Below are 15,956 nucleotides of genomic sequence, written 5' to 3'. Positions count from 1 at the left end.
AACTGGCTCCAGGCAACATGAAATAACAATACACACTTACCCTATGCAAGTTTTCAATGACAGACGCTCGCACCATTTCGGTATCTGGAGGGGCCTGTGTTTCGCTCTGTGTGCTTGCCAACCGTTCCTGATACAACTTGTTTAACTGATCACGCATGTCTTCATCCTCGGTGTAGTGCAGCTGTAGTTCTGACACTACAACAGACAGAGCACTATTGGCCTTGCACATTACTTTATAGATCTCCTCTTCCTCTTGCAAAGAAGTCAGAGCATCAATTTGATCCCGGAGTCTCTTTGGCTTCCCCGTTTGCTCTCCAAGTTGCTCCATCAATTTCAAGAGTTTGATTCCCATAGCTCGTGTGGTGTCTCCTAGAAGCTTTGTCTCCTCAGATCTTCCAAGGATCTCTTCTGAGGCTTGTTCGGCATCGGCAAGCTTCTCCTTCAGGACTCTGATCTGTTCTTTAGACTCAATGAGTTTGTTTTCAAGGTCCTTTACTTGGCTTTGTAGTTCCTCAGAAGTTCTCTGCAGTTCATCCATCTTTGCCAGCTGTTCAAGAGCTGCAGCGAGTTCTGCCCTAACTTCATTGCTTTCTGCCTTCTCAGCCTCCAGTTCAATTCTCAGTCCCTCGGCAGCATCCTGCGCAAGGGCCGCATCCTTCCTGTGTAGTAAGTCTGACAACTGCTGCTGTTGCTCCCTGTCTTGACGGGCCATTTCCTCCATATTTCGAAGTTCCTCTTGTAACTGAGCCCTCTCATTCTCATAACTATCCAACAGTTCGTCCTTCTCCCGTAAAGCCTGTTGCAGGCGCTCCACTTCCCGAGTCAGATCTTGCAGTCTAATTTTATCTGCTTCCTTGACTTCACCAAGTTCTTCTCGACCCTGTTCTAGTTTTTGAACAAGTTCCTGGAGTCTCTTAATCTCGTTCTCATAACTATCAAACATTTCATCCTTTGCCCGTCCAGCCTGCTGCAGACGCTCCACTTCCCGAGTCAGATCTTGCAGTCTAACTTCATCTTGTGCCTTGACTTCACCATGTCCTTCTCGCTCTCGTTCCAGTTCTTCAATAAGCTCTTCGAGACTCCTAATTTCTTCGTTTAGTTTCAGAACCAGCGCACGTAGTTTCGCGACTTCATCTCCTTCCTTGACTTGACCAAGTTCTTCTCGACCCTGTTCCAGTTTTTGAACAAGCTCCTGGAGTCTCTTAATTTCATTCTCACAACTATCCAACGTATCATCCTTTTCCTGCAAAGCCTGCTGCAGATGCTCCACTTCCCGAGTCAGATCTTGTAGTCTAACTTCATCTTGTGCCTTGACTTCACCATGTCCTTCCCGCTCTTGTTCCAGATCGTGAACAAGGTCTTCGAGACTCCTAATTTCTTCTTTTTGTTTCTGAACCTCTTCTTGAAGTCTCTTTACTTCCTCCTCCAGGAATTCATTTCCTCCTGCGGCCTTCATTAACTCTTCACGTTCATGTTCCAGATTCTGAACCTGTTCTTGAAGTCTCTTTACTTCATCCTCCAGGAATTCATTTGCTCCTGCACCCTCCATTAACTCTTCACGTTCATGTTCCAGATTCTGAACCTGTTCTTGAAGTCGCTTTACTTCCCCCTCCAGGAATTCATTTCCTCCTGCGGCCTTCATTAAATCTCCACGTTCCTGCTCCAGATTCTGAACCTGTTCTTGAAGTCTCTTTACTTCCTCCTCCAGGAATTCATTTCCTCCTGCACCCTCCATTAACTCTTCACGTTCCTGCTCCAGATTCTGAACCTGTTCTTGAAGTCGCTTTACTTCCCCCTCCAGGAATTCATTTCCTTCTGCGGCCTTCATTAAATCTCCACGTTCCTGCTCCAGATTCTGAACCTGTTCTTGAAGTCTCTTTACTTCCTCCTCCAGGAATTGATTTCCTCCTGCACCCTCCATTAACTCTTCACGCTCATGTTCCAGATTCTGAATCTGTTCTTGAAGTCTCTTTACCTCCTCCTGAAGGAAGTCGTCTCCTTCACCCTTCACAGACTCATCACGTTCTTGTTCCAGTCTTTGAACCAGTTCTTGGAGTCTCTTAATTTCCTCCTTATCTCCTACATCCTCAACAGGTATATTGCGTTCTTGCTTCAGATTTTGAATCTCCTCTTGCAGTCTCTTAACTTCCTCGTCTTTACCAGATTCTTCTCGCTCTTGTTCCAATTTTTGAACAAGCTCTTGGAGTCCCTTAATTTCCTCTTTTAATTTCTGAACCTCCTCCTGACGAGAATCATCTTCACGCTCCTGCTCTAGATTACGAATCTGTTCTTTTAGTCTCCTAATTTCATCAGGTTCTTCTCGTTCTTGTTCCACTTCTTGAACAAGCTCTTGGAGTGCCTTAATTTCCTCTTTTAGTTTCTCAACCAGATCTTGTAGTCTCTTTACTTCCTCACGAAGTTGTATTAACTCTTCATTTTCATCAACTCTTGCAGAAAGTTCCTTTCCTTGTTGAAGGATTTCAACTTGAGCTTTATATGCATCAGCCTGTCGTTTGTAATCGTCGAGTTCCTGTCTCATGTCATCCATAACCTTCTCATGGGGTTTTTCATCCTCCTCAGATAACAAAGTGATTGCCTCCTGCATACGCTCCTTCAGTTCCTGCAGCTCCTGGTGAAGAGAGGGAACTTCTGCAATCTGCTCCTTCAACACCATGATAACTTCATCCTTCCCCTCGATCATCTCCCTCATCTCTCGCAGGGACTGCTTCAGTCTCTCCTGAAAAAAAATCCCACTACATTAGTAGGGCTCCTCTCTGTCGCGACACCAAAATTCCAGTCACAGTCACTAATACGATAAACAATTAATTCCAAGAACAAGTATGTCAATGGAATTTGAATTTTGCGGTAGGTGGGCCTTTGAGCACATTCTTCAAATGAAAATTAGCATATTGCATTAAAAACTTACCTCCTTTAAAGATCGGAGACACTAGACGGGACAGGGCTGACACATTCACTCTCTTGTGAACTGCCACACATGGTGCTTACAACACTTACCTCCTGCAGTTCGCTGCGGTCCAACACTCTTTCTAAGGCAGCAGTTGTTCGTTTTATTTCCTCCTCTTGATCGGCAACGGTGCAATCCAGTTCGCACTTGAGGCGCAGATAGTAATCACGTTCTTGCTCCATGCTGCGAAGACGCTCCACCTCTGCTCGCAAAACGTGCACTTCTCCTTCCAGACCCTGCAACTCCTCATACTTAGCCTTGTACATTTCCCTCTCGGCAGCAAGGGCCTCAGCATTGCGGGTCTTTTCAACGAGATCCAAGAAGGCCACTTCTACAGTACTCATCTCGTCCACTTTAGCCTGCAGACGATCACGTTCCCCTCGCAATACATCTGCTTCCTTGGCACGGTATCGTAGCCTCTCTAATTCCGCCTCGACACCCGCGTAATCTTCAAGACGTTCCCGCAACATATCTCTTTCCGCCTCGGCCTCCCTGAGTTTGGTGGGATCTCCTACCTCTCTCATGAGCTTGTCCTTGAGAGCTTCCAGGGAGGCCTTTTCAGCTGCAAGGGCATCTCGTTCTTCTGTCAGAGATTCCAGTCTCCTGTTGACCAAGTCTTTGTCACTTTTACTGTCAGCGAGTGGTTCTCCACCTTGAAGACGCCTCAGCATGTCCTCCAGTTCTTTAATTCTCTGTTTTAGTCTCTCATTCTCTTCCCTGAGTGCATCTGCCTCCCCAGCTTTCTCTTTGAGCTCGAGCACTTTCTCTTCCATGTCCGCATAACGATCTAGCCTCTTACGAAGCCAGGTCCTCTCGTCGTTCAACTCCTGTGAACGAGATTTATGTAGCTCCGCCTCCTCTACTGTAGCTCTATTTTCTTCTTCAAGTTGCTTCACTCGCTCTTTGTATTTTACCACCTCCTGCTTCATGTGTTCAGAGTCGGACTCCAGTTGTTTCAATCTGTCCACCTCAGCCTTAAGATTGTCTCTCTCTGCCTTGAGGGCATCACGCTCTGCCTTGATGCCATCTATTTCCTTCAACCGTTCCTCCAATTCACCAACACGAGCCCTGAGTTCCCCACATACATCCCCTTCCTCACCATCGTCCTTGAATCTGTCATCTCTCATGGATTTCAGTTTCCCTTCTGTATCATCCATTGCCTTGATCTGGTCTTGGAAGCGTTTTTTCTCACTCCTGAAGTCTTTAGAAGTGGCCGCCATCTCATCCTTGACATCATCGTCTGCATGTCTCTTGCGGTCAAGATCAGATACGAGAACTTTCATCTTCTCCAGCTCACTCTCCAGACCTTCAACTCTTTCAGCCAGCTGATCACGTTCTTCCTCTACAGCATCTAACTTGGTACAGAACGCTGCAAGATTCTGAAGTTCTCTCATCAGGATTTTAGCTTCCTCGTCTGGTGTTAAGTCTTGCTGAGTATTCAATCTCTCCAGACGTGCCTCAATCCTCGCAAGTTCATCTGTAGATGTTCCCGATGTGGAAGGAGGATGTCCCTCTCGCAATCTTGAAGACCTTGGTCGGCCGCGGCTGGAAACGGAAGGTACAGTGTCGTGCTCTGTGTCTGTGTCTAGGTCGGAAGATAATGCGAGGTCCGTTGTCTCTGTAGACTGCGGCTGATCGTACGTATCAGTGTCAGATGTCGGAGGCACCTCCACACCAGTTTCTGGAAGTGCCGCTCTAGCCTCCAAATTTAGCTGAGATTCTCTCAGCAGTTGGAGAGCTGCATCTTTCTCTTGTGCAAGGCGTCTCTATAAAAAGAAAGAGGATGAATCAGCCCACTATTACATTCAACATCTTAGCGTACTACTGAGCACTTCTTATTTCAATGAAGTTCTAGAGGAGAAAATGTGGATTAAACAAAATAAGTACATTGTTACAAGGGCCAGCTGCTCAAAGTGTCTTTGCTGGAGAGACCTGTCTTGACTTTGACCAAGGTACGAGCGATGCTAGTAACACGGGTGGTGCCATATGTAGGGACTTTTACTCACGAAAAATTATTCAATTGTAGGTACTTTACATATTAAAAAAATCTTTTAAATGGGTAAATTTATTAACATTCCAGCTTTAATGCACTTTTTAAACAACTTCCTGAGACTTACTTTCCGTAATGAAGAATACGTGTCATGCCCAGAGTTCAATCAGCGGTGCTAGTCTGTAGTTGTGTGTTTTACAGTTCAATTCCATGAGCTGAAAGAGCCTGTTTATTTAAACTGCACATACCACCTGAAGAACAGTAAGGCCCGTCTACACCTAAAAAGGTATGTGAAAATAGGGGCAACATTTAAAGCATGGAGAAGACAAGCATTTTCAAATAAATGGTTGGAGGAAAAGAATTCTGAGATTGGCTGACTCCTCAAGAAGAATATATTAAATGCCAGTAAAATTAAATGGTTGAAGCACAAGAAACTTAGTTATGACTATGTTTACTCAAGTATTCCCCTTCAATTAAATATGATCAGTCGGTCAGTGTTGAATGAAGATTAACACCGTCAGCTGTGGAACATAACTTCGGTTTCCATTGCATGGAACATACTGTTTAACTGGCTCAGACACTATTTTGCAAATCCAAAAGTTTGCGCTGGTTTGGAAATGCAAAGCACTAAATTAACGAGCATTACTCCGAGTAGACTTACCACTACCTGTAGACAAAAGACATATCAGAGGCCAAGAATTTGTGCATTTTAGGTAGATTATGTTATAATGATGTAGATACATATTTGCTGGGGTTTGTTAAGATAGATACGGATGGCACGACTGAGCAACAAAGTGTTGGGTGTGGCATCAGCAGTGGCAATGTGGACATGGCTTTAATTTTCTGTAAGTTTAGGCTACAGTAATTTTAAAGAATTCATTGATAAGATGAAAGTCTCAACCCAGGATTGACTTCTGGGAGGGAAGCTTGCTACTAAGCCACTGAGCTAATCATGTGAATTTACCTTAAACATATTAACATATTGGTGTCAGGTCAACCCATACTTTATCCTAGGTTCTGTATGGCCCACCTGTCTCGTGTGCTGTACCGATACCAGTGCTCCTACCTTAGTGTTTATAGACTAGAGTGTGATTTATCGCTAGAATTTATGAGATCTTAAATTTAATATTTCCAGTATAGGTGATTTTTTCTGTATTTGTAACTAGAACAGTATGTGTGTTGGTCACCCATCCAGTGGATGACCACTCCCAATGTTGCTTAACTGCATATTTGTTTGCTCTGTCTATGTGTGTTTTGTGTTCTATCATGTGTGTGCCTAGGAAGACTAATGTGCATTCAGTGAATATGACTCGCACAGCAATTACATGTATCAGTAACTGGTAGTACTGGATGTCACCCATCCAAGTGCTAGCCACGCCAAATGTTGCTGGTCTGTGAACAGTGAGGCTGTTACCGATATTGTTTGCAGGGACGACCACTTTCGTTAAACATGAGTTTACGTTGACGTGGGTATGCGGATGTTAATTTTGATAGGGATTGTTTATATCCAGCATTTATGGTGTGTGGACCGCCTCGTCTCTGGTAACCAGTGCTTCAACTTTTGATATTTAGAACGCCGTTTGTTGTTGAGGATCAGTAGTTAAGGAAGTGAGAGTTGGGCGTGATAGGTCTTACTTTCTTGGCGGAGGTTGAGAGGAGGGGGTTGTCTGGTTAGGTTCGTCAGGGCCTCGGCTACTCGATCCACCAAGCGGGTCCTGAGTTGGACTGAATTTGGTGCTGGAGTAGGCTGAGGATGAGCAGTAGGTTACTGTTGGGTGAGTTGGCTGGAGGGGTGGGTTTGGTTGTGTGTGTGTGTTCCAGTTGGTTTCGGATAGGTGTTTTTGCGACAATTTTGTTTGATTGCCTTCTTAAAATATGGGCAGCCAGGGAACGGTGCTGCGTGATTGCCGTGGCAATTCGCGCAGGTCGCCTGGTCACGGGGCACCTTGCATTCACCACACCTGTTGCATCGGGTCTTATTTTTGCACCTGGCAGCATGGTGATTTACTTTGAGACAATTATACTTCATGCACATAAACAAAATAACTGGTACTAAAATTCAAAGTAGGGAAAACGTTGAGACATACAACTGTTATGAATAATGAGGAAAGCAACAGGAAAGTACTTCACGCCTGTCTCAAACCACTCAATGTATAATTGTATCTATGTTCGTTTGAGGGAAGAGCTACTTTAACAAAAATATGTCCAGCAGTAGATTTTTAAATATCGAGTTCCATGGATGATTGTCCATATTTTGGCCTTCACTTCTAGGAATGCCATGTTCAATTTTCATCTTTACTAGTTAATTTCCTTGGCTCAAGGACTGCTTACAGCGAAGTGTGTTTTTGAGTCAGTCTCAGTCCTTCATTGGGGCATCATCAGGGAAGAGTCATAATTACTATAGCTGTCAAGCAATTAAAAATGACTTTAATCTATTAATTGTCTCATTAATCAAATTTTAATCGGTTTCACATACTATAACTCCGAAAAAACAACCCGCATAAATATTTATATTTTGATATGCTTTTATTTTAAATTTTAATTGTATTGGTGACATGCCAGTAATAATAAAAATTACAAAGCAGTTAAGTTTCAATATTAGTAATTTAATGGTACAAAAGTTTGAAACTGTGAAATTGACAATTACTTACCGTCACACCTCTTTGTTCCAGGACTTGAGATGTGGAAGTTGGACTGCAGAGGGTCTGCGTAGTCATCTTCCAGTTCCACCACAGACTTACTTGTAGACTGCAATCTCCACCTCAAGTGGTGTCGAACTCAAAACTGATACGGCATGACCAGAATCCTGTTCATCTGCGTCGGTTTCAAAATTGACTTTACTGTTCTTGCTGTGTGGTTTTACTGGAACTTGTACTCTGTCCACGTCCCTCTCCGAAATTCTTTTTCACATGGATTCCTGGTCTTTTTTCTTCAATACATCTAAGATATTTAAATCTAGGATCAAGAGCAGTAGCTTCCTGGCGTGTCTTCAAATCACACCAATCATTTATTTTAGCCATTAAATCTTCTACAAGAGTCCTAAGCTATATACACAGGTCAACATCGGAGCAACGTAAACATAATTTCAAGTGTGTTACCGCAGGCAATACAACACTACCTGTCAAATACTTGCTACCACTAAACATGGCTTACAACACACAATCATTTTTTCAATCATCTCCCATTCAATTGTTGTTAGAGAATTGATATTAGAAGAGTGAGTCAATAGGACATCTATAATACCCCTTTTAGCTTCCAGAAGTCTTTCGAACATGAAATATGTTCTATTCCGTCGAGTAACTGTCCTCCTTTAATTTACAAGCATCAAGGACTTGGTCTCTTGTTATCAAGCTGATTTTTTCCAGATAAGGGCTGTGTTTAAAATGTCTCACTATTTTCCTGCACTTTGAAAGTAATGTTCCGATAGCAGAGTGTGGCCTGCACACTGAAAATTGTCGAACTTCGCTCCTTTAACTCCTAGAACAAACAGTGAACACCCCATTCACAAACTACATCTTCAAACTATTCAATCAATCACTACTGACCTGCATTTTGGGGCGGTCGCCCAGGTGGCAGATTCCCTATCTGTTGTTTTCCTAGCCTTTTCTTAAATGATTGCAAAGAAATTGGAAATTTATTGAACATCTCCCGTGGTAAGTTACTCCAATCCCTAACACCCCTTCCTATACATGAATATTTGCCCCAATTTGTCCTCTTGAATTCCAGCTTTATCTTCATTTTGTGATCTTTCCTACTTTTAATGACATCACTCAAACATATTCGTCTACTGATGTCATTTCACGCCATCTCTCCGCTGACAGCTCGGAACATACCACTTATTACAAGTCATTAATCTCATGATTTGGTCCGTATTGACTACAGTGATCACATTCAATTTACAACGTATACATTTATTGTTCACCTATTCAATACCTACAGCACAGAATGCCCAATAAGAAGGGCGAAACATGTCCACAACTTTTCAACCTTTTATGATTATTTAACCACAAAACGTGGTACTGTAGGTATTGAATAGGTGAACAATAAATGTATACTTTGTAAATTGAATGTGACATACCACTTAATCGGGCAGCTCGTCTCCTTTCTCCCAAGTTTTCCCAGCCCAAACTTTGCAACATTTTTGTAACGCTACTCTTTTGTTGGAAATCACCCAGAACAAATCGAGCTGCTTTTCTTTGGATTTTTTCCAGTTCTTGAATCAGGTAATCCTTTGAGGGTCCCATACACTGGATCACTACTCTAGTTGGGTTCTTACCAGAGACTTATTTTATGCCCTCTCCTTTACATCCTTACTACAACCCCTAAATACCCTCATAACCATGTGCAGAGATCTGTACCCTTTAATTACAAACATATTTATGTGATTACCCCAATGAAGATCTTTCCTTATATTAAGACCTAGGTACTTACAATGATCCCCAAAGGGAACTTTCACCCCATCAACACAGTAATTAAAACTGAGAGGACTTTTCCTATTTGTGAAACTCACAACCTGACTTTTAACCCCGTTTATCAACATACCATTGCCCATCATCCATCTCACAACACTGCAGCTGCTCACAATCTTCTAACTTATTTATTACTCTGTACAGAATAACATCATCTGCAAAAAGCCTTATCTCTGATTCAACTTCTTTAAACATATCATTGATATATATAAGAAAACATAAAGGTCCATTAATACTGCCTTGAGGAATTCCCCTCTTAATTAATACAGGGACAGATAAAACTTTGCCTACTCTATTTCTCTGAGTTCTATCTTCTAGAAATATAGCAATCCATTCAGTCACTCTTTTGTCAAGTCCAATTGCACTCATTTTTGCCAGCTGTCTCCCATGATCCACCCTATAAAATGCCTTAGACAGGTCAATCGCAATGCAGTCCATTTGACCTTCTGAATCCAAGATATCTGCTATATCTTGCTGGAATCCTACAAGTTGAGCTTCAGTGGAATAACGTTTCCTAAACCCAAACTGCCTTCTATCAAACCAGTTATTAATTTTGCAGACATGTCTAATATAAGTGATAAAAATCATTGTTGTCCGTATTGAAGTACTGAATGTAGGATGCTAAATGGTTTATTTTGTCACCTATTCAATACATATAAATTTTACATTTAGGAATTTATTATTAATTCCGCTTGAGACATGTTTCGCCCTTCATTGAGGGTATCATCAGTCATTTTTTTTCAAAATGGCGCCCAGTAATGACGACGTAGTGTTTTATCCTACGAGTAAATTAACCATAAAATGTGACGAAAAGTGCGGAAAATGTCGAAGATTAGTGAAAAATGGAATGTTGTGCGATTCATGTGATCGATGGTGGCATTGTAAGTGCGGAAATTGCCCTAGAGACGTAAAAACTAATGAAAATGTTGACTGGATTTGTGAGCAGTGTGTTCGGAATGTTGTTGTTGGCGACGGCGTTGACGAAACACCGAAAACAATCGATGAGGAATATAAAAGTGCATTGGCAATTATAAACATTCTAAAAAAGGACAATGAGACTCTTAAAGTTGAAAATCAAGAATTAAAAGAAAGACTGCGATCGCTAGAATTTGGGACTGACCATTCTTCGAGTGACATGCCGGTACCAGTAACAAACTCGAGCACGTGGTGTAAAGTAGTTCGTGGATGGCCGGCTAAGAAGAAATCTACAACTGAATTTCCGGAAATAAACATAAGAAATAGGTTTACTGCCCTAAATAATTTAATTCTGGAAGAAAGTGATTGCTCGCGTGAAACCAAATCATCGCGATCCGCTGCCGTTGCCGTGCCGAGTTTAAAATTTAGGCCTAGAATTCAGATTCAAGACCCAGTTAGGCCTAAATCAGCGAAGGTAGCTAGCTGTGTTTGGTGATAGCCAAGGAAGGGGAATTGCGGGAGTGATTAACGACGAGAATATAGCAGCAACCGGAGAAATATATCCAGGAGCTTCTATCAGCAGTGTCCTGGACAACGTAGAGGCAGCAACTAGGAACTTCGGGAGCGGCGATGCAGTGCTTATCATCGGTGGGACGAACGACGTAGCTCACGACGACGTCAAGAATGTAAGATCACAACTTAAACATACACTAGGGAAGCTGACCCACACTAACGTCTTTGTAGTGAACGTGCCCCACAGGCATGATTTGAGTAGAAACTCGTGTGTGAACACTGAAGTGGACAAGGTCAATACAGATATTGTTAAAATTTGTAAACATTTTTGGAATACTCAAGTTATTGAATCCAGCAGTTTTGAGAGATACTGTTATACAAAATATGGCCTCCATCTAAACAATTCAGGTAAACGGAAGATAGCAAATATTGTTCTAGATTTTATTAATCTTAAGATACGTACTGTAAAACAGGCAACTCCCTTGAGTTATAATACTGACCAGGAAAGCTAGAAGAAAGAGCCAGCTGTACTTCAAGCTGGCTCAGTCAACTAGAAAAAGAAACTCAGGATAGTAAGGAATTTCAAGTTACCCAATTGCAACAGTCAAGTTTTAGGGAGGAAGGGGGTCTGAGATTGCTCTTGGTAAACTGTCAGAGTGTAGTAAATAAACAATTAAAATTCGGTACATTGATGGAATCTTATGAGACTGATGTGGTGATAGGAGTAGAATCGTGGTGGGGAGAAGGGGTGGGTAATAGAGAAGTATTTCCAGAACGGTACACAATCTATCGTAGAGACCGAGGAGATAAAAAGGGAGGGGGGTGTTTATTCTGGTGAAGGAAACTTATTGTTCACATGAATGGTTTACCAATGAAAGGGATGAAATATTAGGGATAAAATTAGTTTGTGACAATATGAAGGAGGTGGGAATTATAGGAACATACAGGCCTGGAAGAGAGGAAAGAGACATGGAAATATTTGAGATAATAATAGATTATACTCGTAAAAACAATAATAATGATATGGTAATAATAGGGGGAGATCTAAACTTGCCTGAAGTTGAATGGAATGGAGCTGCAAGTGAAGCCCATGAACAGAAACTGGCAATTAAGTTAATGTGGGAGGGAGGATTTACATAAGTAGTACAAGAACCGACTCGTCTCAATAACTTACTAGATGTATTCTTGGTTAAACCATGGGAAATTGTTGATAAAACTGAGGTAATTGAAGGAATAGGTGACCATAAGGCTGTAATAATGGATGTAGGACTCATACCAAAAAGGCTTAATAAGAGGGTCACACAAGACAAGAAATTATACAGAAAAACTAAAGTTGATGAATTTGGGACTTACCTTAAATCACAATTCAGTTGTTGGATAAGTGAAGGGAGTAATGTGGATACACTTTGGGCTAAATTTAAAGGAATTATTTGGGAAGGAGAGAAGAGATTTGTACCTGTTAAGAAGGGTAAAATGACCTCAGACCCTGTTTATTATACAAGGGAAATAAGAAAATTAAAAAGATAATGTAGAATAGTAAACAGGAAAATCAAAGAGGGTAGGGAGAGTAGAGAAACTAGAAAACAGCTAATGAGGGAACTGAATAGAGTGAAAAAGGAAGCAAAAGAGAATTATATGAATGGCATACTTCAAGAGGGTAATGACCACAAAGGGAAATGGAGAAAGCTGTATTCATACATCAGGAATCAAAAAGGAAAAGGAATCCAAATTCCTACAATGGTGGGAGAAGGGGGTGAACACTATTTAACAGATACTGAGAAAGCAAACCTATTTAGTAGGGAATTTAGAGATTCAGTAGATGATTGTCAAGAGTTGGAAACCGAAACAGAAGATAGAGAGGGAGAGAGACAGAGGGAAACAAGAAGCTTCTCATTCACAAACGAAGATATTTTCAGAGAAATCCAACTGCTTCAGCAAGGAAAAGCAGCAGGAAGTGATCAAATTACTGGGGAGGTATTAAAGACAATGGGGTGGTACATAGTGCCTTATTTAAAATTTCTCTTTGACTATGTCATAAATAATAGTGTAATACCAAAGGAATGGAAGGAATCTATAATAATACCAGTTTATAAAGGAAAGGGTGATAAAAGGAAACCAGAGAACTACAGACCAATCAGCCTGACCAGTATAGTTTGTAAAATACTGGAGAGTTTAATAGCAAAGTACATCAGAGGGATATGTGATGATAAAAATTGGTTCATGAAAAGCCAGTATGGATTTAGAAAGAAATTTTCTTGCGAGGCACAACTGGTGGGATTTCAGCAGGACATATCAGATCAGATGGATTCAGGAGGTCAGTTAGATTGCATAGCCATAGATCTTTCCAAAGCCTTTGATAGAGTGGAACATGGAATATTATTAAAGAAATTGGAGGGAATAGGATTGGACGTAAGGGTTACACGTTGGATAAAAACATTTCTAAATTCAAGGGTTCAGAAAGTCAAAGTAGGAAATAATGTATCTCAGGAAGAGAAAGTTTGGAAGGGAATTGCACAGGGTAGTATAATCGGTCCGTTACTTTTCTTAATATACGCAAATGATTTAGGGAACAATATAACATCAAAAATAAGATTGTATGCAGATGACATAATTGTTTATAGGGAAATAAATACCATTGAAGATTGTTCAGAATTACAAAGGGACCTTGAGAGTATCCAACAATGGGTTGAAGAAAATAATATGAAGGTTAATGGAGGCAAATCAACTGTTACAACTTTTACAAAGAGGAGCTTTAAAACTAAATTTGAATATACTTTGGATGAGGTAGTTATCCGAAAAGATGGCAAGTGCAAATACTTAGGTGTGAGATTTGAAAGTAATTTGCACTGGAAGGGTTATATTGATGATATTGTTGGGAAAGCATACAGATCGTTACATGTCATAATGAGGCTACTTAAAGGATGCAACAAAGAATTAAAAGAAAAAAGTTACTTAAGTATGGTTCGTCCATTATTGGAATATGCAAACAGTGTTTGAGATCCTCACCAAGAATACCTAATAAAAGAAATAGATAGTGTGCAAAGGAAAGCAGCAAGATTTGTAACAGGGGATTTCAGGAGAAAGAGTAGTGTATCAGAAATGTTAAAGGAACTTGGGTGGGAAACTAAGTAAGAGAAGGGAGAAAACTAGACTATACAGGAGAAGAAGCATGGGGAGATATCCTTGAGAGGCTTCAGTTGGAAAATAATTATATCGGCAGGACTGACCACAAATATAAAATTAGAAGGAATTTTAGCAGAAGCGATTGGGGTAAATTTTCATTCATTGGGAAGGGTGTGAAGGAGTGGAACAGTTTACCAGGGGTAGTGTTTGATCCTTTTCCAAAATCTGTACAGATATTCAAGAAGAGAATAAACAGCAATAGAGAAAATAAATGAAGTGTTAGGGGGCATTCAACCAGTGCAGGTTATTGTAAATAAAAAAATGTGTGTGAATAAATTAATTCCATCCCCTGGTCTAAGGAGTTGGGACAGCCAAAGTAGGGTACTGCCTGTAGGGGTGAAGTACAGTGGGGACTTCGAGGGCCCTGGGACCGCTATGGTAGCTGTGAAGGCCCTTCAGGAACTCTGATAAGTGGTGGCAAAAGGGGCTCTGGTTAAGACGCAGCAGGTTGTTATGCTACTTAGGTTCCAAAATGGGGGGGGGGAAGTAAATAAATGCAATGTAAATTTTAATCTTATACCAGTTGCATGGTATTATTTGAAGTATTCCACATACTGTATATGAGTTGACTATGAATGTAAATATAGGAGATATTATAAGTCAAATTTTGTAAAAAAAATATAAATTTATTAAGGATGATCTGTTTGTTTAACAGAAAAAATTGTTAGCAAAAATTGTATATTATTGTATTCTAGAAAAAATTTCTTCTTCTCTTGTTAATTTAAAAATTAGTGCTTGACAATAATGTATTTTAGTGTACCATTTGCCACCGAGGTAGACACCTCATTTGCAAATAAAGAGATTTTGATTTGATTTGATTACAATTATAACTACAATATTAAAATAAAATAATATGATGTAAAATTTCAACACCTAGAGGTATGGATTAAGATGGTGATTCAGAATTTGACAATTCCTCTTTAGTACTATGGTGACAATCTCATCTCGTTCGGAAGTTGGAACGTGATATTTTTTCAAAATTCCTCAAAAAAACGAGGTATAGCACCTTTACTCCTATCAGTAGATCTATTACATCACCGCATCTGAAATAATTAACAGCTTTCTTTTCTTTATCCACTTCCTCAGCTTATTGAAGACCAACCTCGAATTGGACAGAAGGGTCAATTATTATGATATGTCTAGATGTGTTAGAATATGCAATATCAACTCTTTTAGTAGACCCATCTGAGGAAACACATGGGATTTCTTCGTGCACTTGCCACCCTTTATTTTACAAAGCATTAGAGAGACCTCAGCATGTGATGGCGTGAATTACGTAATACTGTTTCTCTGACATGTCGGGTGCCGTCTAAGGATCTGCCTGTACAGCCTGTAAGGCAGGTGAGGTCTGGCCCCGCGGTGTAGGGGGCAATGCGTCCTCCTGTCACCCGGCGGCCCGGGTTTCATTCCCGGCTGGTTCAGGGGTTTTTAACTGTAAATGATTAATATCCCTGGCCTGGGAACTGGGTATTAGTGTCGTCCTTAACTTTACTTTCCTCACATTCAACACTCTACACCTCCTCCATCAAGTAGGGGCAAAAGATCTCTATAGGTCGACGCCCAAAAAAAATAGCATTTAATAAAATTAAAAAAAAAAAAAAAAAAAGAAAGTAGGTGATCCATTGAAATGTGGATAATCCAGCTTTGTTAGAAATCCACTTGTTAAGACTCAGATACAAAACACCCCTACTTCGTCCATGCAATGTCTTCCAAGTTTCAAATTTGCAGCTTCTTAGATCTTTACAAAGCTTCTTGATTATTACTTTTCCTTAAATATTCATTTTCATTTATAAATTTTAATGTATTACTTTTTTAAATTTTAATCAAGTCATTGAAATTGTGAAATACTTTCACTGAAGAAGAGAATGATACGCTCTCGAAACATGTACGAACATATATTAAGTAGTTTTTTGATTAGTAT

General features: G+C 40.5%; 1 protein-coding gene across 1 annotated transcript in view; it reads right to left on the bottom strand.

Annotated features, from left to right (window-relative positions):
- The window catches only part of LOC136885639 (trichohyalin), a 193,928-nt gene that overhangs the window by 120,887 nt on the left and 57,085 nt on the right, over positions 1-15,956 (bottom strand). The window contains exons 6-8 of the mRNA XM_068230311.1: positions 3,016-4,731; positions 2,336-2,737; positions 37-2,284 (exon numbers count right to left, since the gene is read on the bottom strand). Coding sequence (XP_068086412.1) covers positions 37-2,284; positions 2,336-2,737; positions 3,016-4,731 — 4,366 coding nt within the window. The remainder of the gene's footprint in view (positions 1-36; positions 2,285-2,335; positions 2,738-3,015; positions 4,732-15,956) is intronic.

Source organism: Anabrus simplex, chromosome 14, assembly GCF_040414725.1.
Source record: "Anabrus simplex isolate iqAnaSimp1 chromosome 14, ASM4041472v1, whole genome shotgun sequence".
Lineage (NCBI taxonomy): Eukaryota > Metazoa > Arthropoda > Insecta > Orthoptera > Tettigoniidae > Anabrus > Anabrus simplex.
The sequence above is the reverse complement of the archived record's forward strand: the minus strand, read 5'-3'. Positions and strand labels throughout refer to the sequence as shown.